General features: G+C 43.9%; 2 protein-coding genes and 1 non-coding gene across 10 annotated transcripts in view; 2 read left to right on the forward strand and 1 right to left on the reverse strand.

The window, feature by feature from the left end:
- The window catches only part of LOC128085926 (exocyst complex component 3-like protein), a 55,718-nt gene extending 49,436 nt beyond the window's left edge, over window positions 1-6,282 (reverse strand). For 4 of the 8 annotated variants that reach the window (XR_008209167.1, XM_052693937.1, XM_052693936.1 and 1 more), the window contains exons 1-2: window positions 5,557-6,281; window positions 4,627-4,912 (exon numbers count right to left, since the gene is read on the reverse strand). The gene's annotated coding sequence lies outside the window, so the exon portion shown is untranslated. Of the gene's footprint in view, window positions 1-4,626; window positions 5,084-5,556 lie in introns of those variants that run through there. The other 4 variants (XM_052693939.1, XM_052693940.1, XM_052693934.1 and 1 more) reach the window with 3 other exon arrangements.
- Window positions 6,283-16,580: 10,298 nt separating this feature from the next.
- On the forward strand, window positions 16,581-23,922 carry EIF5 (eukaryotic translation initiation factor 5). Its single transcript, XM_052694436.1, has 12 exons — window positions 16,581-16,691; window positions 16,867-17,058; window positions 19,028-19,307; window positions 19,570-19,651; window positions 19,870-20,042; window positions 20,351-20,462; window positions 21,168-21,310; window positions 21,809-21,967; window positions 22,128-22,289; window positions 22,547-22,711; window positions 22,930-23,064; window positions 23,527-23,922. Exons 3-12 carry the CDS (start codon window positions 19,236-19,238, stop codon window positions 23,617-23,619), a joined length of 1,296 nt encoding a protein of 431 aa, XP_052550396.1. The 5' UTR covers window positions 16,581-16,691; window positions 16,867-17,058; window positions 19,028-19,235; the 3' UTR covers window positions 23,620-23,922.
- On the forward strand, window positions 20,835-20,958 carry LOC128087441 (small nucleolar RNA SNORA28). The gene has a single exon (XR_008209855.1). It is a non-coding gene; the product is annotated as a small nucleolar RNA SNORA28 (small nucleolar RNA).
- Window positions 23,923-25,370: the final 1,448 nt, after the last annotated feature.

Consider the following 25,370-nt stretch of genomic DNA (forward strand, 5'->3'; position numbering starts at 1 on the left):
TTTTTAATGCAGTGGCACAGCTGCGCAGGGAGGTGGGGGAGTCACCATCCCTGGAGGTGTTCAAGAGCCATGGAGATGTGGCACTGAGGGACGCAGTTGGTTTGGTTTGCCTTATTGACCTTTTGCACTTTCAGCAATTGCTTTATATTCATTACTACCATCTTTCTTTTTTTTTTTTTCTTTTTTCCCTATGCTTTATGCTTAAGAATATGCCTTTGTTTTACTTTTTTGTCACTGCTTTCACTCCATGTAGCTTGACTGAATTAAAATCAGCACCCTCCCTGAGCTTTGTTACTTTTTGATTATAAACTAAAACATTCTGAGTCAGCTCTTGCTTTTGATGCCTATTTACACCTTAAGGTCTTCCTGTCACCTGAACCATCTCAAACATGTTTTCATCATCAGGAAAACAGCTAATTAAAATATCAAAACTATGCAGTCCTGTGCACTGGCCTTTGTTCACATGTAGCTTGTTTATATGCTGTAACCATAATTAGCACCTGCATCTATGTGACCACCATATTTCAGTGCCTCTTCATCAGCCTAAAGTAATACAATACAGAAAAGGTTATGACATGTTTGGAACTAGGAAATTCCTGTGTATACCTCTTTAAACTCTCCAGGTAATTTTAGCACGAGCAGCTGCTGAGATGGGAAGCTTCCACGGCAGGGACACCACAGACATGGCAGTCCAAGGGCTGGCATCTTGCTCTGCAGTGACTTGCAGAGGCAGGTACCAGTCATTGAGCTTTCTTGCATTATACACTGGATCGTTCATCCACAAGCACTCAAAACTACTTTCTTCCTTGGAAACAGAAGTCATGCTAATTTTCATAGAATCAACAAGGTTGGAAAAGTTCTCAAAGATCATCTAGTCCAGCCATCCGTCCACCACCAATATTGCCCAGAAAATTATATCCCTAATTTTGAACTATCCTCATACCTCCCTATTACCTCCAGTGACATTTACATTGGCATTAAACAAAGTTTCCCACCACAATACAAGAGTGCTGTAATGAACAATTTGAGTTCTTCCTGATCCTTTCCTGTTTGTGAAGCCTGACTCCTCACAAAAGCTTACAGATAACGAAATTATGTTCTCCTCCAGCGTCCTCAGTTCATTTTGTCCTGTTCCCACTGGATTTTGCTCTAAACAAAAGACATCTTTCCACAGACATCTTTCCAATTTCTTTCTTAATTAATAAAAGAGAAGACTAGAGCTTCTGATATTTTTCACTATTAGATTCCAGAAATCAACATCAAAAGTTACTATTTGACCACTTCTTCCCCAAACAGCAGCATCAGCCCTCTCTCTTCACTGTCAAGACAGGAACTTAGAAGAACTACGTGGTGTTTGAAATTAAAGCAAGGGGAATCAGGTAGCTATTTCTATTACCAGGATGTCTCCAATGCCGACTTCAAATTAAAGCTCTGAATTTCCCTAGATTCTCTAAGTGAGGAGTCATCATGCAACAACCAGTCTGCACGTACGCCTACAAAGCAGAAACCACATGATGAACACAGCCAACAGAGTATTGCAAGCCCCACAGTTAGACACTTCCACCAACATGCTGCGTACACTCAAATTTGGAAAAACTGCTTTCATCTGTCCTTTCTAATTCATTCCAAGCTCTGGAGCTTGCATCATAGGCAGACTGCCTTCCTGAGCTAGCTGGCAGTACTGTCTTGGTGACTCCTCCAAAAAGAAACAACTTCAAAAGAAAAGATGTAGGATGAAAGACAAATGGGCCAGATCCAATTCAAATTCTAAACTACAAATAACATTTCCATCTCAAGTAAAGACCAAGCTGTCACGGAGCATTAGGCATTCACTGTAGATAAGGTTGCACAAGCTGTGCCCTCCATGCGATGAATGAGAAAATGCAGACATCTGGCTATGCCATCCTGAGCACAGCACAGCTGTGGTACTCAGATCTGTGTTTCAGGAGTGGTGAGTAAGAATCACGTGCAGGATACTCCGGGACGTTTTAAGAACACTGGACATATCCTGTGAACTTGCTGAAATGGCCTGGCCAGCACAAGCTACCTAGTTGGCTGTCCATGCATCGCACTGCGATGCCACATCATTCTAAAACTAACCACCAAAAAACCGATGGGTTTGGATAAAACCATAAAGGTGACTTCTTTTACCTCAGGCTTTGCATTTCTTTTCCCTACACTGTCACGTAAGACTCACATATGGGTCAGTTCGACTACCTATCACGCGTAACATGTTGTATGTGATGCAGAGCCAGGAGTAGGCTGAATGGCTGAGCAGAAGAGGAGTGCCTGCTGGCTGCTGTCTTCTGAATCAGGCATTTCCTAACTCTGGGCAGTGGATTGTGTCTCTTTTCCAGGAGTGAATTTTGACAAAATGTTTCAGAACTTTCATATTTCATGTTATTCCATCTGTCAAACCTGTCTGAAACTGGTCAAAGCACCGGAGGAAACCAATAAGTTGAAGAGCTCAGATTTTACTTCTTAAAGTCATATGCTTATCTTCCTTAGCCAGAGCAATTGTGTGATTCAGGCAATAACTTTGCAGGATACAAACATAAGTTGCATTGAATTTTCTGTAACCACACTCTTTTGGGATTAATACATACAAAAATAAAACATACTTTTTCAGCCACCAATACATTCGTTTTATATCTCAGTGTTAAAACCAGTGGACTAATCCTGCTTTGAAAAAGAACTGAAGGCTGCAATTATTCACTGCACTCATTAATAGCAAAACCTGCCTTCCAGTTATTTCAGGCACCCTCCTGAAATTATGCAGCTCGTTATTGGTGCCACATTCCCATTTCTCTCAAGAGCCTTTTGTACCAAGAACAAACAATAGCTTCTTCTTAATCAGGCTCAGCATAAAAAGAAGAACTCATGTTACAAAGGAAGGGCTGTATCATTGTGCCTTACTACCTCAAGTCACACAGGAATTTCACAAGTCCCTTCAAACTTTCAGTAATACACAATACCTGGGGAAGTTATGAGCATCACAAGGAAAACTGCTGATTCAAGTAACAGAAGTATTAATGAGTGCAGGACAATAGGCACAGACAGGCAGGTGAACAAAAAGCAGAAGCAGAAGTGTAAGGGGAGCCATGTTATCAGCTGTTCCATAACAAGAGAGCTGGTCCACTTCTGCTCTGTTATCCACCAGCATCACACACTATGCCACTGAAGTTCAAGGAGGTACCTCAGAAGATGAAACTACTGCAGAGGTGAGAAATGCAACTCATTTTTTTCTGCTAATCAGAAAGCATGAGTCCTCTTCTAAGCCAAAGCAATGTTGCCCTTGCTACTACAGTTCCTCATGGGCAATATATGTGGGCCATTCCAGTGCAAAATTATTGTGACAGCAGATTGAGGGTCATGTCAGACTGGAACACACACAACACAGCCCTATATTCCCTTCTTCTCATTCTTTAAATATCCTATCTTTCCTTTTTTTTTTAAGCACAAAATGAAGACTTCATGTCTTTTTCAGGGAGAGTAATGTTTTATTTAAGATGCCCTGTGAGCACCATGAATTTTACATGACAGAAGCTCCACCCACAACAGCCTTAAACCTCTCCCTTTCAGTCAGCAGGGCTGTGATCCTGCAGCCAACAGATGTGCTATCTCCCACTGGGAGCTCTGCCACGAGGCTGAGTCATGTTGTGGACTAACATACCCCTTGGGTCTACTGTGGGACTCTGATAGTGTCTGTGGAGGTATAACCTGTTAATAAGTATTCAGAAAGGCAAGCTTTTACAGTAAGCTGACCCTATTCAATTCTCAGTTACCCATGGAAGATTAATTGGCTTTGGGATTAACTGGAAACTTCCTCCCCATAGCAACCACAGCTACAACACAGTGACATATAACACAGGGTGCACAAGCCTCAAGGCCAAGTCCCATCTGGGAGTCCAACAGGCTAAAGCTGTCCATGCTTTGCACAGAAACCAACAGGTGAAGCACCTGAATATGCTCTTACCCCCAGTTAAGCTCCAAGCCAGGATCTGGTTTTATGTAGGTTGCCCGTCACACACTGTCTCTGATGGCTGAAAGCTGCCATTATCTAAGTGAACCAGAAGATACCACTAATACAAGAACAAGCTGTGTTGCCTGCAAAACTTTCCAAATTGTGAGGCAGCTGGTGTGCTGACACCATTGCCTATGTGCTGAGTAATGATGTCTCACTGTCTCTTTGTGCTCCCTTATCTGTCTCCTTCCATCTGTTGTTCTCTGCCTTCCATTTAGATTGTATGCCATTCAAAGCAGGGTTTTTTTCTAGCAGCCAGCACTAGGAGCTCATCTGTGACAGTGCACCACCAAATCAGTCTGATAACTCACCTAAATCAGTAACTGGTGAGCTGGAGTTGATGTTGTTCAGGAATTTGTATACGAATGGATTAAGAATAGTGTACTTGGGTGAGAAGCATGACTCAGAAGTGTTACTAGCATTATCCTTTTTCACGTTCATAAACCTAAGAAATGAGAGAAATGTGGGAGGGGGTAGAAAAAGACAAAAAGGCAAAGAGACAGCAGGCTGGCAGGCAGGCAGCTCTCAAACACAAACGCACTACATGGCTGGTACACAGACCAGATGCCAAGAAGAACTGAGCATTTGTAACTCCTACTCACATTCTCATTTCTTCTTTTACAGTTATCAACTTTGCATGCTTCTCCATTTTGGTTTTGCTTCATCTTTCACATAGATAAACCACGACCTGGATCTTATCTTCATGTATCCAAGCGACTTTACTATCATATCTTGTGCGCACACAGCTACACCCACAGGTCAAGGCATCTCCTTTGCTGCCTTCTGTACGTGATGATAGTGCAGCTACTCTGGTCACCAGGACAACAGTTCCAGCCCATCAAACTGATAAGAAGTTGGTTGGCTGGGTTCATGATCTGAAAGAAAACACTGAGGAAATAAATGTAGTGTGCAGCAGTAAGCTGCAAATGGTATTTGCTTTTCCTCTTAGGAAGCTGGAATGAAAAGAAAGAAGAGGATCTAAAGAGAAGAGACGTATTTAACTTTTAAAACTCCACAGTTAGAAGACCACTAAGACAAGGAACTGGAGGTAACACATGGGGCTTATCTCAGCCTTCCCATGCAAAGGCTGAGATATTTAGGCCACAGAACCTCAGAACCCTTAGATTTAAGGCCACAGAACCTCAATTTCCAGAAGTGACCAAAGCTACTGTCATGTCAGCAGGCCCAGAGGTTGTCTCTGATAGACAACAAAGTAAAGGAAATAAACATTACAGTCCAAACAGTCTCTGTTGCTAGAATTGCCTCTCACTATCAGCAGCCAGGACTGCTAAAAGAGTGCAGTACCTTATGCCAACACTCAAGCTGTTTCCTGGCTGGACGTGTGCTCGCTACAGGACCAGGAAGCGACTCTTTGCTCACAAAACAACCCCACCAAATACAGCTGAATCAATAATCAGGGCCAGTCACTCCAGAAAATTGCTTTGTGAAATGGACATTTGGTAGATACAGAAGTCAAGCTGTAAATTCAGTCTTTCCAATGCTGTCAAAAGGGAAATACAGAACACTAGTACCATCTGTAATGTTCAGTCCTACAGCTTCAAGGAGCACAGTCCAATCACTTGGCCAGTGCAGAAACAGACATGAAAAACAGTCTGAAAAGAAAATTACTTGTAACTGGAAGCTAAGACCATTTGAACAGTTCATTTGTAGCCCACGGAGTGCATTGAGGGGATATGTAATAGACAGAATATATCAGAATATATCAAAGTGGTAAAACTTTGTCAGAACAAGAAACGATTGTGCAAATCCAGCTGAAATTGAAAAACTCTGATAAGACCATTCCCTGTAAGACTGATAAGAAATGATGTCCTGTCCCTTTCAGGGCTACTCGTGGACACAGCATTCTGCCTGAGCAAGGCTTGCATCAGTGATATTCAAGGTAGCATCCAGAAATGCAGGTCACATGGCCAAGCTCTAATCTAAATGAGAAGAGGCCAGCAAGAAGAAGAGTGTCAGACTGTATGATAAGGAATCAGGCAGCCATCAGCCAGTGCTAAAGGAGTATGTGATGGTAAAAGGTCTCCCCTCCCACTTCTGCTTCCCAGTCCTTCCATGAAACAGATGATGAATTTCATCCTCTTTGTTCTGTTTCCCAGCTGTGATTTGACAGTGAATTCTCTTTTTAGAAAGGTGCTACAGCATTCACTCTCCCTACCCTCTAGCCTACACACTGGGGAGAGGGGAACTGCATAGTCAGCTACACAAACATCTCTGGCTGGAGCAGAAATGTATACATAATCTAACACATTCAAGGCCTTTCTGAGCATAGCAAAGCAATGCCAAGAAACAGAAAAATGTCATCAAGGCCACATAGATGGGTTTCTTGCATTTGTTCTGCATCTCAGCCACAACAGGCAGGCACAATACACAGAGACAAAGAAGCCTTTCAGTAAGCAGTGTGGCACACACTCCTGGGTCACATAAGGCGGCTGTGCGTCTGCCCAGTCCCCTTTCCCCTGTTTTGATTGTAGCTGCATCCTTTCTGTGTCAAGATGTGGATACTTAATACATTCTCACCTTTGCCCTCAGCTACACACTGTTTCTGCTTAGCTAATGCTTTTCTTGGCAGGCTCAGCTAGACAAGTCAGAGTTCATCTTGCACCCTGGTCAGCTGAGACACAGATGGCTGGCTCTGGGGAATGCTGCAGAGATATGGCCGAAATGAACTGAAGTCACTTACACATAGCTGCAAATTGCTCTGTGTTGGGACTCAGCCAGTGAGGTCCTGGCCAATGACTGGACATCCAGGGACAGCCAAAAGGCAAATCAAAATAAACAAAGGGGTTTCTTCCAGGAATGTATTATAAAGAGGTTTGGTTTTCAAAGCAGGATTTAAGAACAGAACCGTGTTGTCTGTTCTTAATGCCTTAGCCTGGGCTGTAAGCAGTGACAGAACCACTAAAAAGCTTGAGACAATTAACAGAAGTGAGAAATAAGAAGGATGCAAGACACAGGAAAATAGTTAAGATATGCAGGGCTTTTCACAGCTCTGGCATAGCTCTCTCATACAACTGATGCATGCTAAGCTTTCCAAAGCGGGGAGAGTGAATGGATCATATTTATCTGAGTAAAGGTTCAAGAAATTGACTTCACTTCGTCCAATATTTTTCATTCGTTCTTGAGAAGCATCCAGCAGTCAACAGTCCATTAAAGAGATTGCTGTGGGAAACCCATGACTAATAGCTCTCCTTTGATTCACTCATTCTTGTTAACAGCTTTCTTGGAAGAATATATTGCACAGCCTATGGTGCAATAGTCCTGCCCAAAGTCCATGTATGCATGGAGACTGACCTCCCTAGTGCTATGTTTTCCAAAGACCTCTGAGCAGCTATGTGTAGGTTAGTCACTACAGCAAACACAACACTGTGGATCTGGATCACAGCAGGCAAATCTGGCACAACCCAAAGCTACAGAGCTGCCTCTTTACAACCTTTGGTAAGGAAACAGAGAATGTCAGAGAGCAGTACACTCTGTGGCAGTGGGCAAGGATGTTTGGGCTGATTTTCAAGCAATCTAGCTAGCAGATTGTGACTTGGCACCCACTGCTACTTTGCCTGTTTCCCTGCTGCTCCAGGAATTGAGCAAACTGTGAGCGATCTGTCTGCACGCGTCATAGCATATGCCGCACCATGCACCAGAATTAGCACACTGTCAGACCAGCTGCATGGGCCAAACTGCTCACCCCTCCTGTCCACCTGAACATGTCCCAGGGTGCAGAATGCAGCGGGACTCGTTGCTCAGAGCTCTGCAGAGAAGGCGACGGGGCTCTTGGATCCGCGAAGGATGGCACTGAAAGCTTCATCTGGATGAATCAGCTGCTCACTGCAGGATTCTGCAGGAACAGCACAGCTACTGAGTTTCAACAGTAGCTATCTATAAAGCAAAAAGGAGTTTTATCAAGTTTATGCTACTAAACATTATCCAGAGTGCAAATTCTGACTGGGAATTGCCTTCACAGCTGATAGACTGAACTATCAAAACTTCTTGTCACAGCACTCCTTGTCTCAGCACACCAGGAAAACAAATAGGCAGGGAAAATAAAAGCCTTCTTTAGCCACAGCAGGCACTAGTAGCCAAGAGAACTGGCTACTCACGAAGTAAAAATAAGCATTTACAAGTATATATCTTCAGATACAAAAGTTGTATCTTATGAGGATCAGTGAACAAAGAGACTGCCAATAAAGACTCAGTTAAACAGGGAAATCATCCCATGGTATAAACCAGTTCATCTCTGTGGACTTGAATAAGCTCACATTTATATCTGACCTTACAGATCCCACCTGCATTCACACACCCTCCACAGCTTAATCCAGAATGGAGAACCATTCTGAGCTGAGTATTCATCCATCACCGAGTCATCCATTAATCTGTCTGCTGAGCAAACAACCAGCAACGAGAGGAGCTGTGTATTTATTACACATTTCTGAATAAGTCATGCCCAATATCTAGGACAAACAATACAGTGAGTCCTAAAGAACCCCTTGAAAGACTTTTGCCTGCTGGAGACAACAATGAAAAAGTAACATGATAGAAAGAGAACAGTAAATCATTCATGAGAATGATTAAAAACAAACTCTGGTTGTGGTGCAGCAAAACAACACTGGAAACAGCCACTGTATTCCACCTGAGCATCTCTGCAGTACAGGAGGTAGAGTGGGTGGCTTTCATAAATGCCATATTTTATGGCTAGTGCAAGGAAGATGTACCAGTTACAGAAATCTGGGGAGAACAGCACAGCAGCAAATTAAAATTTATTCAGCTATTCCATGGCTACATCAGGCACCAGTGCAGAAATATTACTGTGCTTAAAATTACTAATGCAAAAAATGCTTAGCTGGCATGCCAAGGGCACTAGGGCGAGAATAAGCCAGACTCCCTAAGGATGAATAATGCCTTACGCTAGTGAGCTCTCTAACATGTGCACAATCATTTTGGAATCCTAAAATCAAGTCCTGAAAGAATTACAGCACCAAAATGTTCACAATCACCACCTACTCTAACTGAGCTGTTGATGCTACAGTTTCCCAGATGTGAATGTGGACAGAGATATGAATCACAAACCATTTAATGAGCATTTATTTTCTATCCCTTCAATGCTGTGAGAATGCCCATTTCAGGAAATGATTTTGAAGATCATTTCCTCTATTTCAGGTAGAAAGTTCCCAAATGATCAACATGAACAAGATTATTTTTTTCCCCTATTTCTTCAGGGCAAAATTCTGCTTCTATTGTGCATTTGAACATTCATTGACATAACTGTGTTCTAAGAGATTTCCAAACCTGACTGTGAAAAACAGTTGTAGGCAGTATCATTCCTGTAAGAAAGCTCTGCTTTCGGTGTGTCCCCTGGCTTGTTTTCAAAAAGAAAAGTCTACATTATATCAATAAAATCACACTGGGCTCTATAATCAACACCATGTTTGATGGGAGTTCACATTCCAAGGTATTTTCAGCCTGGTTTCTTAAACAAGCAAGATGTATGTGAGCAATTTCAGTTGCATCTATCTGTTCCTGAACCCACTGGGTACTTCCAAATCCAGTGACACTTGGCAATGTGAGACGTGGGTGTCTGGGCACGGTGAGACATGGTTGGTGCTTCAAGTCAGCTTTCATTAGGCACCACAGAATCCACAAAGGCCAAAGCCAGGCTTAATTAAATTTCCACTCTTGGAAACAGTGTGTGTTTTCAGCTCCTTCAGTATTGCTACTAGTTTATGTAATAGCCCAAGCATACAAAATACTGGGCATGTGCAAATTGCAGAACAAAGTTTCTGCTTCTGGTTTCCGATTTTAAGTACTGTTCTTTTTTTTTTTTTTTTTTTCAGTTTGGCAAATAATGCCCATTCATAACATAAATATCTGAGTTGTAAACCACTGGAGCATTGAAGATTTTGGCACCTTATGGCAGTCATGTATTATTTGCTTCCTAACAAAAGGTAATCCCTGTATTTTTATTAAGCAGCTGCACCAGCTGTACTCAAGCTCAAGGCAAAACACACCAAACAGCAAATTCTACATTGCAACCTACAAATTCAGCATTATCCAGCCTGCAGTGTCCTGCAAATACCTTTGATGTTACAATACATGTAAATCTGTAAGGGAAATACAATCAGACAGTGGAGACAAAAAAATTTCTGTCATGTCTTTAGCTGTTTGTTCCCAAATACGACTGCCTTCCTTGCCAAAGATCCCCTTTGATGGTTTAGTTATATAGAGTAAGATTCTCCTCTGCCTTTAAAGCAGAATTTTCTTTTGCCTTCAGCACAAACATCAGGGACACCTCCTCCTCTGCTAGATCTGCCAGCAAAAGCACAAACAATCGCTAGCAGGGCCTGGGCACTGCCTCCAAACTCCAGCTCTCCCAGCGATGTCCTCTGTTGTTTTCAAAGACACTCCTCCATGCTTGAACGAGCAGAAGAGATTAGCAAAGCAAGATGCAAGCTGTAGCACAGACCCCTAAAAAAACAGCTCAGCAGCTACATGTTTTTGCACACAAGAGAAAGGAATTAAGAGCCTTAAAATCTCCAAGGAAAGACGTTCTGGAGATAGAACCTGAAAATCAGAGGCAACAACACACTCCTCCAGGGAAAAGAGGAAAACCAGTAGGAAACTCTAAGCACTCAATATTTTCTTTGCTACTTAAGAGTCGACATTTTGGGCCCCTCACTACAAGAAAGATATCAAAGCTCTGGAGCTCATCCAGAGAAGAGCTACAAAGCCGCGATGGGCCTGGAGCACAAATCTTATGGGGAGGGGCTGGGGAAGCTGGGATTGTTCAGTCTGGAGAAAAGGAGGGTTGGGGGAGACCTTATTGTTCTCTACTGAAACTACCTGAAAGGAGGTTGTGATGAGGTGGGGGTCAGCCTCTTCCCCCATGAAATAGCAGTAGGTAGAGAGGTAATGGCCTTAAGTTGAGCCAGGGGAGATTCAGGTTGGATATTAGGAAGAACTTCTGAGAAACAGGGCTAATGCATTGGCACAGCTGCCCAGGGAGGTGGGGGAGACCCGTCCCTGTGGATGTTCAAGAACCATGGAGATGTGGCACGTGGACGTGATCAGTGGGCATGGTAGGGATGGGTTGGGGTTGGAGTAGATGAATTTAGTGGTCTTTTCCATGCTTAATGATTTTATGATTCTATCTGCTGATCATCACAGTGCTGCTTGTCAGACCTGCACAAGCTAGAAAAACAAAAACAAACAAAACAACAACCACAAAAAAAAAAAAAAAAAAAAAAAAAAAAAAAAAAAGGATGAGCTACGATGTATAGGCGGAGATGCTGGCAAAGCACACAACAGCTGGAAGCTGGAGAGAACCTGGTCAATTTTTTTTATGAAATGGAAATGAAAATGTAAATCACTGAAATGCTACTGGAAGAGAGATTTAACTCACAAACATAGATTTTGATGTCTGCAGGTTGACTGTGACAAGTAGCACAGAAAGATAAACTCAGTGGTTGCTACTGGGCACTGTGAACAGGCAGGCAGCTCTGACAGCATGCTTTCAGTTGGCAGCTCTTTTCCTTGAGGACTCCTTATCTTCCACATGCAATTCTGTCAGCAACCAGATTTGCCAACCACAAGCATGCAACTGCTGGATAACGCTACTGCTTGCCAGTTATGCCTGTAGCACAGCTGCTACCTGGGCAAACCAAGATAACCTGGTTTCTCTGATTCCTACCACCAACCCTTGTACCTGTTGCTAACACACAAAGAAAGCTCATCAAGTTGGGGGCACCTCTTTATCGCAGACCTCCAAACTGTGCTGATTTCACCTCCTAATTGAACTTCCATCCCATGTGCACTTTTCATTCATGTGAGTTTGCCTTTGTTTATACGTCAATTTCAACACAAACAGACTGGTTTTATTTGCTCAAAAGGAAACTTTATTTTGTCCTTCTGTCCAAATAACTACTGACTGTAAAATTCCCAACAGACTCCTCCCACAGACCAGACAAGTGCCATGCCAAAAGTAAAAGTACAGTATTGAGAAATCAAGAAGAGTGAAAATAACAAGCAAATCACACAGACTCAAGTTAAGAAATACGGTGAAATTTTCACCATGGTGAAATATCATGTTATTCCAGACAACAAAGAGAGTGAGATCACTTTTCACATGCACTGCTTAAAACCCAGAGATGTGTGCCTAATGACATGGGGGAGCTGCCAATACCAAAGAACTGTACAGTTTCTCAGTGGTTTTGTTAGAATATTCTTACTTAAAACAGATTGTCATTGAGGAACATAGAGCAGCTAGGAATCTGACAGCACCACATGGTAGCCTTTAGCCCTTCTCTCAGTACACATGAATGAGTATTGCTCATCTGTTTCAGAAGCTTACTAGTTTTTCTGGATGAATCAGTTGGTCACAGAAAACTGTAGTCCTGTTGTTTAGGAATGGGCATTGCAGTAAACAAATAACAAGATGGAGTCAGGACATTGCCCTCAGGAGCCGCCCCCACTCTCTAAAACAGCACAGTGAGCTGTTAGATAGTTTTGCATAGGTGGGTAGTGCTCCTCAGCAGGTAACCCAACACATGGCTCTTGCATTGAACAGCGTCCAACTCCTAGCAATGCCTCCTAGCCTGCATTCTGCTTGTACTCAACCCCTCAGTGCATACTGATAGGAAACTCTGTGACAAATAAAAAACAACAATCCCTCTTAAAATTACAGCTATCAACCACTCGTTTATATTCTGCAGAGAAAGGTGGTTGCTTCTCTTTCCTGAGACATCTCTCTTACAGCCAGACACACTGCAAAAGAAAGGAGGGCAGCAGGAGCTTTGTGGTGTCTTCTGAGATGACGGAAACAGATTTGAGGCAGAGCTTGTCTTATGCTGTCAGATGAAAAACATGGAGCCCTTTAAAAATCCAAACCTTTGCTGGGATATTTTAGCACTTCTGCATAGATACAGAAGTGACAAAAATAACTACTAGCAAATAATGGCTAGGTGTGTCTCCTGCTCTGTCTCTCTCTCTCCTTCTTTCTGTTTACTAATTCCTGAACTACCAATGAAAATAGCTAACCATAATGCTGCAGAGGAAAGGAAGGTATTTTACAAAATGAGCTTGTACAAGATGAGCTCCAGGGCAGTAATTAATGTGGAGCTCCTGAAGAGAAAGAACAGACCTATGCCCTTGCTACTGCTTAGTGTCTAAGGCAGCTTGAAAGAATGAGTGCTGAGTAGTAAAGCCACAGCTATTCAAATGTATCCACCTTCCCAAATACCAGTCCTGGAACAATTTGGACTTGTGCTACAACAGAAGTCGCATATTCAAACCTGACGTGTAAATAAGTAAACTCTTTCTACAGGTTTCTGAAACAGGAAGAAGAAAGAGTTTTACTATTCAGAGCTCAGGGTAACTGCAGAATTTTGGCCCTCCTTCTATCTTTGGAAATTGCTATAGATAGAACTCTATCATGTCAGAGTTGCATGCACGTTGTAGTCCTTTCCACTGTCAGGAACGAATCCCATTTGAACACAGCCGCATTACTCTCAACAGGCTGCACGTAGCAGTGTGGGGTGCCCAGCAGCACAGGGAGAGACCAGAACCGACAGCAGAGGCATCATGCAGCACAACAGAGTCCTGTGCCCAGCTGCTAAGGGATCCTGCTCGAGCTGAAGAAGACATCATCTCTGAAGCAATGACTGGAAGATAACATACAGCTTACAGCAGAGAAAAGTTGTTCTTCTTGACAAGGTTACCAAGTTAGTATTGAAAAAAGGCTGTGCTTACAGCCAACCATGTAACAATGACAAAACTTGCAGAAGAATAAAATACAGGCGGAATATACAGTTATGTGCAAATATAAATACCTGTAATTAGAATGCCCATTTTTGAAGACTTACATTTCAAATAGAGGCACATATTAATTCTTGGATACAGTCATGGTTCTGCTGCATTATCACAGGCATTGACTCTCTGCTATTGTTAATAAAACCTAAGGCAGCGCAGAACAAACTTGCATAGCTCAAGGCTGAACTGAGCCATAACAAAGCTGTGATAAGGAAACACACACCCTAGCACCCACTGCTGAAAACTTCCTACTCTCAGACATTAAACCACTTCCAAAACCTGACTCAGTCATGCCATCCTGAAGTACCTAAACTTCAGGAGAGGGGCATCCATAGGAACTCCTTAGCTTAAATCAGTGAAATGCAAAGCAAACACGAGTTCTGTGTTTTCGAAGTCACAAAAGCAATATGAACTATGAACTTCAGGATTTATGAAACCTATGAAACCATGACATTTTAAAGTGGGAGAGAAAATTATTTTCTGTCTTGTCCAAGCCACTGGATGCTAAAGTGAAAAAAAAAAACAAAACAAATCAACAACCAAATATTATGATTCAGTAAAAACATTTCAGATCCAGTACTTGATATTAATGAATTTCTCTGGTAAGGAAAAAAATGAACAGCTTGGTACCAAGGAGACAATAATCCACAAATTTTGTCTGTTTTGTACAATGCAAGAGAGTATATTCTAATTTACCCATATGGAATCTGCCTTTTGCAGAAGGAATACCATCTTAAAAGGGAACTCTTAACTTGATGTCAATTTATATATCATCAAATTTTAAAAATCCTTCTTTATGCTACTAATCACAACTCTTCAGTTATTCATATGTCAAGGAGCACCAAATCCAGAGGTTCGTTTCCCTTCTGCTGTTCAGTAAAGTGGTGTTGGCAGCGGTGTGCTTTAACACTTTCAATTTATTAACCTCAGAGGTGTTGTAGCATGTAAGTAAAGCCACAGAAAGGAGGCATTTAGTAAGTTATACATGCTGCATATTTTTACAGCTAAGGAGTTCCTGCTGTGCTTTTCTTGCCTCCCACATTTTTATGATTATTTTTTCCCCTCGTGATAACTGCCAAGCCTCGTATACTTGGGAGATATATTTCCTTGTTTTGCACTAACCCTCTTTCTCATGTTTAAAAAAAGCGTTGCTGTGTGTTTCTCAAGGAAGCATTTCGAATATCCTGTAAGCTTTTAACTTTTTAAAAGCTTAAAGTCCAAAACAGATTTACAAAATGTTTTACAGGACATCATCCTGGCTACAGAGATGTGCTATTGCATAGGCCGAAAGGAAATGTATAACTAGGGCAGCAGTGATGATGCAGATGATGTAGGAGGGTCTTGTTAGAAAACGTTGAGGAATATGCACATTTATTTCTGGCAGGTTCGTTACTCTGCTGCTGCAGCTAAGGGATCAGGTTTTTTATTGTTGCCTGTCTCTGAAAGTGTCCGTAAAGATAGTGCCATTTTTCTGTCATGATTCCTAGGGAAATCTAATGCATTGGTTACCTTTGTATTTTAATGCAGTATTTTTGCATATCGGAAGGAAACATTCAAAATAAACTTACAGGTTCTGTACAAGGGGTTCCTCCAATTATACGAACACGTTACCAGAGTCAGCTGAGAAACCTGTGTTTCAGAACTGACTTGATGCAGGAAGAAATACATTGTGTATGACATTATTTAATGTCAGCACTCATTCTTATCCTCATTACTTCTTTCCCCATACACCCACATAGCCATCGAGACACTTCACAGCACTACTCAGTAAGGTGCAGCGACAGGAACTGGAGCCTTCTTGTGCTGCCTGGCAGTACTTAAAGCAGTAAGAGTTGATGAAGAGTTGATTTTAAAGGACACCGTTAGTGCGGGTGGGTGATGGGGCAGACGGTTGGTCCAGATGATCTTAGTGGTCTTTTCCAACCTTAATGATTCTATGATTAAGTTTTCAGAAGCTCTTTGCCTCTTGAACTTTATTCGTGTTGTAAACCATCCAAAATACATAATTCCTGTTACATTGGAAGGCAGAAGACTGGGAAATGATAGAGACGGGAAAGAAAAGGCCTCAAGTTCATAGTTTCAAGTTAGAGCTACGGTCCCAGCAGGGCTGAGGGCCGGCAGTGTTTGACACTGAGAACACGAACTGCACACAGGGACTTGGGTCGCCCTCAGCACCCCGAGGTACCAAAGCTGAGTCGTTATGGCAGCGACTACAAATCGGTGCTTTCCTACTCCCTGAAAGCAGGCTGTACGGGAAGGACACACTGCGTTCAGCGTTTTAATTGTTTAAGTGTTTGTAATACAAATTAGTTGCTGCGATGTCAAGCGTTTGGCCACTGCCCGCCTATAAGCTACAGCCCATCTCCATTACCATGCCTGCTGCGTCGGATTCCTGTCAGAAGTCCCGATCAGCACCGAGGCCTTTCCAGAAGTCGCCCCTGTGAGGAAGCCGAGGTGGGAACAGAACCCAAAGGGCAGGACGGGGGGGTGGGGAACCTCAGCAGGGACCAGGAGGCAAAGGAGACACACAACCCCCAGCCCCAATCCCCGACTCAGCCCCGCCCCCCCGCTCCCCCTAACGCTTCCCGCGCTGTCTCGCGAGACTCGGCCGCTGTAGACGCGATGTCCTTTGGGACACTGGGGGGGAGGGACGAGGGAGGGAAGCGAGGAGAGGGGTGGATTGATCGATAGCGGCCTCCACCAGTAAGATTAGGGTACGCAGGGCCCCGAGCCAATAGCTTCGCCCCAGGGCGAGCGGCGAGCCAATGGAGGGGCTGAGGAGGCTGGGCGCGCCGCTGGCTGATTGATCCCAGCTTTGGCGTTGTTCAGTCAGAGCGAGAACATTCTAGAGGTGAGTACGGGGCAGCCATTGCCGGGGTCCCATCAACCGCCCCCTTCTGCCCGAGCTGCGCGCCGGCCGCCGCAGCTCCCTCCCCCCCCTCCCCTCTTCACCCCTCTCCTCCTCCTCCTTCCTCTCCTCACAGGTGCCGGCGCTAACGATGCCCCTGATTGTGTCTCCTCCGCAGGTTGTCCGGCACTGCTGTCCCTGCTGATAACGCCCGTCACAGGACGCCCGGACCCGGAGGCTGCGGCGTCCGCCTCCGCCTCCTCCCCCGCCCGGATATAAGCGCCGCACGGCCTCGTTCTCCTCGCACACTCGGCTTCATCGCAGCCCAGGGCGAGCAGCGTTGGGTTTATGTCTTTATTGGACGAAAACGGTGAGCGTGGGTCTGGAGATGGAACGGCCGAGGGCGCGGGGCTGAAAAGGCGGTTGGGCCCTGGGAAGGTGCGAGCGGGCTGGGCTGGGCTGCCGTTGGAGGGCGGGTGGCTGCGAGGATTTGTGCCCGGAGCCCTCCGGGTAGGGGAAGGTAACAAAGCAGGCATGTTAACGTCTCGCCTTCGTTGGTTTGATGTTTCTGGCGGCTGTTTTTCCTCCGCGTTATTTTCTTACACTCGATCTTTCTTTCCCCCCCCCCCCACCGCGCCATGCGACAAGACAAGATGGCGGCGGCCGGGCCGCGCCTCCCCGCGCTGTGGGCGGTTGGGGGGGGAGCGCGAGGCGGGGGGAGCTGTGGCGCAGTTACAGGCGGGGAGGGAGGAGGGGGCGCCCGCTCCGCCAGCGGGGGGAATAGGGGGGGAAGAGGGGGAGGCGCGCGTGTGAATGATCTTCCCCCCCTTTAGAGTTGGGGAGCGCATGCGCAGTTGGAGGTTCCCCTCCTCCCCCCTGGTCTATTCCAGGGCTGAGTCAGTGCTTAATTGCTGCATTTATGACTCATCACGGGCCCGAGTGGGGCGGGGAGTGGTGTTGCTGAGTGCTCTGCTTTGCCTTCCCGCTTTTTTTTTTTTTTTTGCTTTTTTTTTTTTTTCTCCCCCCCTTCTGTGTGCAGCATATTTGGGGAAGGGGGGGGGGCTGGGGGGTTGCTTGCTTGGGAGGAGGTGTCCCGGGGACCAGGAGAGGGAGCTTCAGCCTGCAGCCCGCAGACAAAAGCCGTGAGCTAGAAGGAGGGGAAGCGACACGTTAGCTGTGTAAGCTCACGCAGAGAGGTACTGCTTCCTCAGCGCTTCTCAGGCGCGTGGTTGGGTCACGTGGGGGCTCTTTTTTAGCCATTCTGGGGAAGGAAACCTCGTGCTTGAAACAAAATCCTTGGGGCGGCTTCTGCTGAAGAAGGGTAAAGCTGCATTGGGACAAATGTGGAATATATGGTGTGTGCATATCTGCTTGCTTCTCGTGGAAGGATTTGTAAACCTGAGCGGAGGGACTCTACATGGAATTGTGCTCTTACGCAGGAATATGAAGGAGTCTATTTTAATGTGTCAACACTTCTGTCATTAACGATAACATGGTGACGTGTCAAAGCAAGCATGCTGCAGGCACGGCTGCCAGTTTAGTCAACCAGTGTGGCTTACGTAACCTTAGATCTGATTACAGGGGCACATGTTAATTTAAATATGTAAATACTGCTTAAGGCAACTTTAATAATAGGATTCATCATCCTTCTCCCAAGAAAAAAATCAACTGGAAAAGCTGTTGCACTGCTCTGTACCTCTCTGCACTGTGGCTTTCTACAGTGAAGCAACTTGTGTCAGACTTTTATCAGGCTTATTGTTAAGTCAAACCTCCACAGAAGCTACTATGAGAGTCCGTAAGTGAGAGGGAGGACTACCTAATTTTCCACTCTGAGCCAGAAAACTGGTAAGCCACGTAAAAGTTCTGTTGGACTGCAGATTGCTGCTGCTTCACCTTATGGATATTTCTCAGCATTCTGATAGAGCATGGTTTATGTAATAGGTTTGTGCTATGATGCAGAATTTGAAACTATATTCCAGATTTTTCTTCCACTTCAGCCTGGAACATGCCATGTGACCTTAATGTGAGAGCCCTTGGTCTTCATTAATCAGGCAGTGTTCCTTTCCCTTCCTTAATGACCATGGCAATCTTGGGAGTTAATTGTACAAAAACCACTGTTTAGTTGCCTGTTGTTTTTTGAGGAGTAAGGTAGAAGAGGATTTAAAGCTCTGTAGTGTAGGTGAGGAAAAGTTACTCAGTGGTGCATTTCAAGGCTATTATATTAAGCTTCTCAGGCAATGAACTTAGTTCCCTGCCTGTAAATACAGCTCCTCACATAGCAAGGTTTTATTGGTGTATATTGAGATAAACTTTACTTTTCTGTCTGTTAATGCTTGCAGAGCTGTTGCGCAGCCACTGGTACCTGTATTGGGGAAACATAGCGTACAAGCAAGAACCTTACAGCCTCAGTGGCGAAAATTTTTTCATGTCAGAGACCGAGAACTCTTGCAGTCGTTTATGTCATCCCGTCTTCTCCAGACAGAAGATACCAAAAAACTGCAATCAAAGATCTCTTCATCTTATTGATAAAGCTACTAATAAGGCAAAATGTCTGTCAACGTCAACCGCAGTGTTTCAGATCAGTTCTATCGCTACAAAATGCCCCGTCTGATTGCCAAGGTAACTTAATAACTGTTAGTGGTGAGTAGGGAGGGTTTCAGGTTGGTTGCTTTCTATATAAAGGAATTGAGGTAATGATACAATCCTAGCCAATCATAGGGATGGATGTCTGCATCTTTCAGTCTGGGCTAATTGTACATTAATGCCACTTGAGCGGACCCTTCAAGGCAGAACTTAGGTGTAGTAAGATGGGAAATAAACACTGGGTTGGGCTGTTGTGGTCATTCTAACTTAAAAGCTTTTTTTTTTTTTTTTTTTAAAGGTTGAGGGCAAAGGAAATGGAATAAAGACGGTTATAGTCAACATGGTTGACGTTGCAAAGGCGCTTAATCGGCCTCCAACGTGTAAGTACTCCATGCAGTGATGCAGCATGGTTGGGAAGGTTTTTTTAATGCTTTCACTTTGATTTGAAGTTGTTAGTGCTAAGTAGTTTTTTCAAGATTTGTTAGGAAGATGGTGAAGGGGAAGTAGGAGAGAGCAGCAGTAGCATGTTTACTTGATTTTTCAGTCAGCAGTGAACACTTAAAGGCACTGGTGGTTTTTTTTTTTACTTTACTTACAGATCCTACCAAATTTTTTGGTTGTGAGCTGGGAGCACAGACCCAGTTTGATGTTAAGAATGACCGTTACATTGTCAATGGATCTCATGAGGCGAATAAGCTGCAAGACATGTTGGATGGATTCATTAAAAAATTTGTTCTCTGTCCTGAGTGTGAGAATCCTGAAACTGATCTGGTGAGTGCTCTCTGTCTGTATGAATGGTAACAGTACAAAAACACTGTGTTTAGGGTTGGTGGAAATGGTGTAGATCTTAAAAGCTGACTGGAATAACAAATTACAGAAATCTGATTTCTTGCTACTCAACCCAGGCTGTAGTTTTACAGTGGTTCAAAACTTCTTGGCTAAATTGCATGTTCAAAGTCAAGCTCTGTTAGGGTGATGAAAGCATGATTTAATCCTAGGAGATTACAAGGTAAATACTGGGTGTAGGCTATAATATGTATCTGTTTTGTATTTTTACTGGAGTTTCTTCTTTCTTACAGCATGTCAATCCTAAGAAACAAACTATAGGTAACTCTTGCAAAGCCTGTGGCTATCGAGGCATGCTTGACACAAACCATAAACTCTGCACATTCATTCTCAAAAACCCACCTGGTAAGTTTGTGTTTGTGAGCAGGTGACTAAAAAGGAGCTTTTTTCCAATGTGGGTGCTGTTAATCAAATTAAAAAGCAAATAGCCTATTTGCGAGTAAACTGTAATAATGCTCTGGGATGCTGCCAGTGTGTGTTTGTGGGTTGGGGTGAACAGCTTTGTTCATAGTTCAAATGTGGAAAGGATGCAAGAGAACTGGCTACTCTAGTACAAGTATCTGATGCATTTTATTTGCCTAGGCAGGACAAAACTTTGTAGGATGTTAGTCAGCAGGTGCTCACTGCTGGTTGCTGGTTAAGTCAGCATGAAGCACAAGGATAGGAAGCAAAAGCTATATAATAAATGTGAACTGCAGTGGTCAACTTAGTCTGTGCAAGCAACACTCTGTAGTAAGCATTTGGTTGCCTGCTGCAATTTAAGCTTGCTAAATTAGAAGAGTCTAACCTATTCCGGGGATCTCTGCTCTGTGAGGTCACTTGTTATATGGACTTGGACAGCCTTACTTTGTGATGAGACTTGGCTAGAGCCATGGGTTTTTCTGAACAGTGATACCCTGGATCTGTCTCTGTATGTATTCAGAACAGCAAGCGTGCGTAACCTGCTCTATAAAAGCACTGTGTCCATTTTACTTCAGAGTTCAGCAGCGGTGCAGTAGCGCAGGGACTTGACGAAATAGAGGAAGCTAATACACTGAAATTTGTTTTCAGAAAGTGGTGATACTGGTGGTACAGGGAAGAAAGAAAAGGAGAAGAAAAATAGAAAAGGCAAGGACAAAGAAAATGGTTCTGTGTCCAGCAATGAGACACCTCCACCTCCACCACCAGAGGAGATTACTCCTCCACAGGTTGTGGTAAGTAGAAGTGGGGAGATAAGGATGTATGGTGTCTTGCTTTGATTTAAAACTGAAGATCACTTCCTTGCTAGTCAGCATTGCATCAAAGCTTTACTATACTTGAGAAATCTGCAACTGGAGTAGAAGTAGCCCTGCACCTCCCCTGTGGTAACTCCTTAGCATGCATGCTCCTTGCTAAGTATATGTTGTATACTCTATTCCTCAAGAGATCTGGATTGTATTTAAATGGCTGTAATATGTGGTGATGAGGCAGTGCTTGAAAGTAACCCTGGAGCTGGCTGTAAATGCATGTTATTTAGCGTAACTTCGGCATTGGCTCTCTCTATTTCTGTAACATGCAGTTAGAGGATCAGTTGTGTTTCTGGAGGGAAGAGTCAGAAATACTTGACTACAAACTGCTCTCAGATCTGCATCTAAAGGTGGCATTCAGTATTTCAGTAAGCTTGTAATAGAACTGCATGAATTTCATGGCCTTTTTCCTCTTTACTCTTTAAGGAGGAGGAGGATGATGATGACTGGGGTGAAGACACAACAGAAGAAGCCCAGAGGCGTAGAATGGATGAAATCAGTGACCATGCAAAGAACCTCACACTTAGCGAAGACTTGGAAAGAACAGTGGAAGAGAGAGTCAACATACTGTTTGATTTTGTGAAGGTGAGTGGATGTAAGAAATGCTCATAGGAAGATGAAGAGTGAGCTGCTTTTTATTTTTTTCTTCCTAGAAGTTTTTTCAACCCTAGAGCTGGAGCTGCTACAGGGTATAGCATTAATGTAGTTTTCAGTAGCTTTAAATCATTCTGTTTCTGTCTTGTAGAAAAAGAAGGAAGAAGGTGTCATTGATTCTTCTGACAAGGACATTGTAGCAGAAGCAGAGAGACTGGATGTCAAGGCTATGGGCCCTCTAGTTCTGACTGAAGTCCTTTTTGATGAAAAGATTCGTGAACAGATCAGGAAATACAGGCGTCACTTCCTTCGTGTAAGCTGCTGCTTGTTCTGTACCCAGGGTAACGGCTGGTCTGTTCCTGTGATAACTGCTTGAGTTGGTTCTGGACTGCTTGGTACTGTGGGAAGATGAGTTGTCATTTTTAGAGCAGTGCTTCCTAACTAGGGAAGACTTGGAGGGATCATGAAGCTGTTGTAAACTCTGTCATCTCAGTGAGTTAAGATCAGAAGCAGCAGCTCATCCTGGAGAGAAAAAAAGCTAATTTGTCTGCTCTTCTATCCCAACTCTAGTTCTGCCACAATAACAAGAAAGCTCAGAGGTACCTTCTCCACGGCTTTGAGTGTGTGGTGGCCATGCATCAGTCTCAGCTTATTTCTAAAATACCACATATTTTGAAGGAGATGTATGATGCAGATCTTCTAGAAGAAGAGGTCATCCTTGGCTGGGCAGAAAAGGTAAAAGGAAGAATATTTTGTGCTATACCTGCTTTGTACTTGATCTTACTGTTCTGGTAAAACTTCACACGTGGATGTCTTCAGTTCTCAGGAGAAACAGATCTCCCACAGACAGCTTGTTTGAAGGTGGCAGGGTGAAGATTGGCTCGTGGTGTTCTTGCATGACCTGATAAACTCCTTCGGTGTTCCTTTAAGCAGAATGTCCTTCTGTTTTTCAGGCCTCAAAGAAATACGTTTCAAAGGAGCTTGCCAAAGAAATCCGTGTCAAAGCAGAACCATTTATTAAATGGCTGAAGGAAGCTGAAGAAGAATCCTCCGGAAATGAAGAAGAGGATGAAGATGAAAACATAGAGGTAAGGCTTGCTTCTTCTCACTGAACAGCTTCAGAACCCTGTGTGCTCCAGTCCTGAGGCACTTGGTCTTGGAGCACTACTCACTTGATGTACTGCTGTTAATGTTGGAAACCATGAAGCCTTTCAGAAAAGCCTGGAGAAATTAATGAAAGGAGAAATGGCTGTTTTTCTTGACAGCTTAGGCCTGAGTGAGTCTGTAAGCTATATCCAGCTGATTGTGCCTGCGTAAGCTGAGGTTTCAACTTGTGTGTGTTTAGACTTCCATTGCAGTTAATGGTCTCCTGTGGGAAGCTGCTGGGCACTACATTCAGAACTTGCAGCAGCATGCTGAGCCTTATTGTTGACAGGCAAAGGGAACTGTAGAGCACGTAGATGCTGTCCACTGGTAGTAACAAAGCAGAATTACTGCATGATGCCTGCTGCCTCTCAGCACTAGTAAAGGTACGTTTCGTGTCTCCACAGGTGGTATACTCTACAACTGCCAGTGTACCTAAAGTTGAAACTGTGAAGCCTGCAAACAATAAAGATGATGATATTGATATTGATGCCATTTAAAGTGATGCAGCGTAGCTTCCAGCATAATCAAACTTCTCTGCGTTTTCTGCCAGAAGTGTGACTTGTATGTGCACAAACTGAAATGGCTTAACATCCTGCTGCTCTTTGTACTCTAAAATGTATCTTTTTACTGTGACTGGTCTTGTGTAACTAAGCCTAATACCAAGGAGTCAGCACATCAATGAACTGATCTAGTTTGCAAATGGCATGTTCTGTTTTGTTTTTCTAACTTGTGTTGACCACATACTTGGAGCACATTTATACAGTTACGGAAATAAAGGATTTGGTTTTGGTCAATCTTCACTCATGCCTCAGCTTTTTTTTTTTTCCAAGTAAGTATTTACACAACTGGGTACAACTTCCCTGGTGGAATGAACATTGCAACGTGGGTGGGTGTGATAATGAATTACTTTGGACCAAAGACATGCTAAGGTTGAGACGGTGTTTTGTCTTAAATTTAGCGCAAACTGTCTATGAGCTTTTCAGTAACTCCAATAAATCCATAGGTGGTGCTTTGAGCACTGCCCTGCTGGTGGTGTGGGGTTACAAGTCCTGAGAAATCAGTAGTGTGAGCAGGTAGCTGGCTTACAGCAAGGGCAAGATTTTGTTTGCTGTTTAAGAGCTGCAGGTTTGACTCCCTGCAGTAGTTGGGTGTAGAGGTGTGAAGTGAGCACTGCATTGCAGGTGATCTTGGATTCGAGTTGCCAGCACTGGTGTGCTGGGCAGGCTGTTAGAGAGGTGGGGTGAAGTTGCCAGGGAGGTACGTGTGTTACTGCAGCAATACGGGAGCGTGACTCCTGAGTGGGAGGTTAGTGCTGGCATTTTTCCTGTGTTTCAGAAATAATTGTCAGTTGTTAGACCTGTTGGGAATGTGGAAGGTGAGTTACTAATCCCTGTGTGACCTTTCCAGAAGATATTTCTCTTTCCTGGTGCAGGCACGCACCTCTGTTGTGTGACAGTTGTGAGCACATCATTACCAGCATTTTTGCCTGCCACTTTGTAGTCAGGTGTGGAAAGCAAAGATCAAATACAGCTGTACATATTAGAGGGTAGCTGTTGCAGAGCTAATGATTTTTGCCTGCTACTCTGGCAGCAAATTATATGGGCATTTTTTGGTTTATGTAGATAGCAATTAGAAGACTGGAATCTATTACTTCTATAAAGCAAAAGGCTGGGCTGCAGGGGTGGTGACGGAAGCTTAAAAGGAAAGAGTTAATAATGCTGTCTAGTTTCCAATGGAGTTTCAGTCTATATCTTCATCCTAGCTTGAATCAGCAGGCTTTGCCTTTCTAAGCAGCTTCAGTTTAGGGAGGGAAGGGAAAGTCTTGCACGTTCCCAAGATCACATTTCATGTGCAATGCTGAGTTCCACGCAGGATGGGCAGTTCCAACAGAATGAATGGAGATTGACTCCCAGTGAGCGTAGGTCAGGGGCATTTACCAAAGTAATGGCTTGATCTGTACTGACAGTTTGCAGATACAGCTTTGCAGAGCCACATTGCTTCTGTCTGAGTGTGACCACAAGAGTGTAAAGCTGGGGTTACACAGCGGTGGCTGCTGCCACCTGCCATACAGTGAAGTCCCTGTCAGGGTGCAGCTGTTTTTGCTTCAAAACAGATTTGATCATAATTGTAGGCAGCCACTAAAGGAGATTTCTCTCTTTCTACTCCAGCCCCAGTGAGCTGCAAGGCAGACCTGTTTCTTCCAGAAGGGAATTTAGGAAATAAACTCTGAAAGCAGCTTTCCCTTGGA

The sequence above is a fragment of the Tympanuchus pallidicinctus genome, unplaced genomic scaffold (genome assembly GCF_026119805.1).
Source record: "Tympanuchus pallidicinctus isolate F22 unplaced genomic scaffold, pur_lepc_1.0 scaffold3, whole genome shotgun sequence".
NCBI classification, from domain to species: Eukaryota; Metazoa; Chordata; class Aves; order Galliformes; family Phasianidae; genus Tympanuchus; species Tympanuchus pallidicinctus.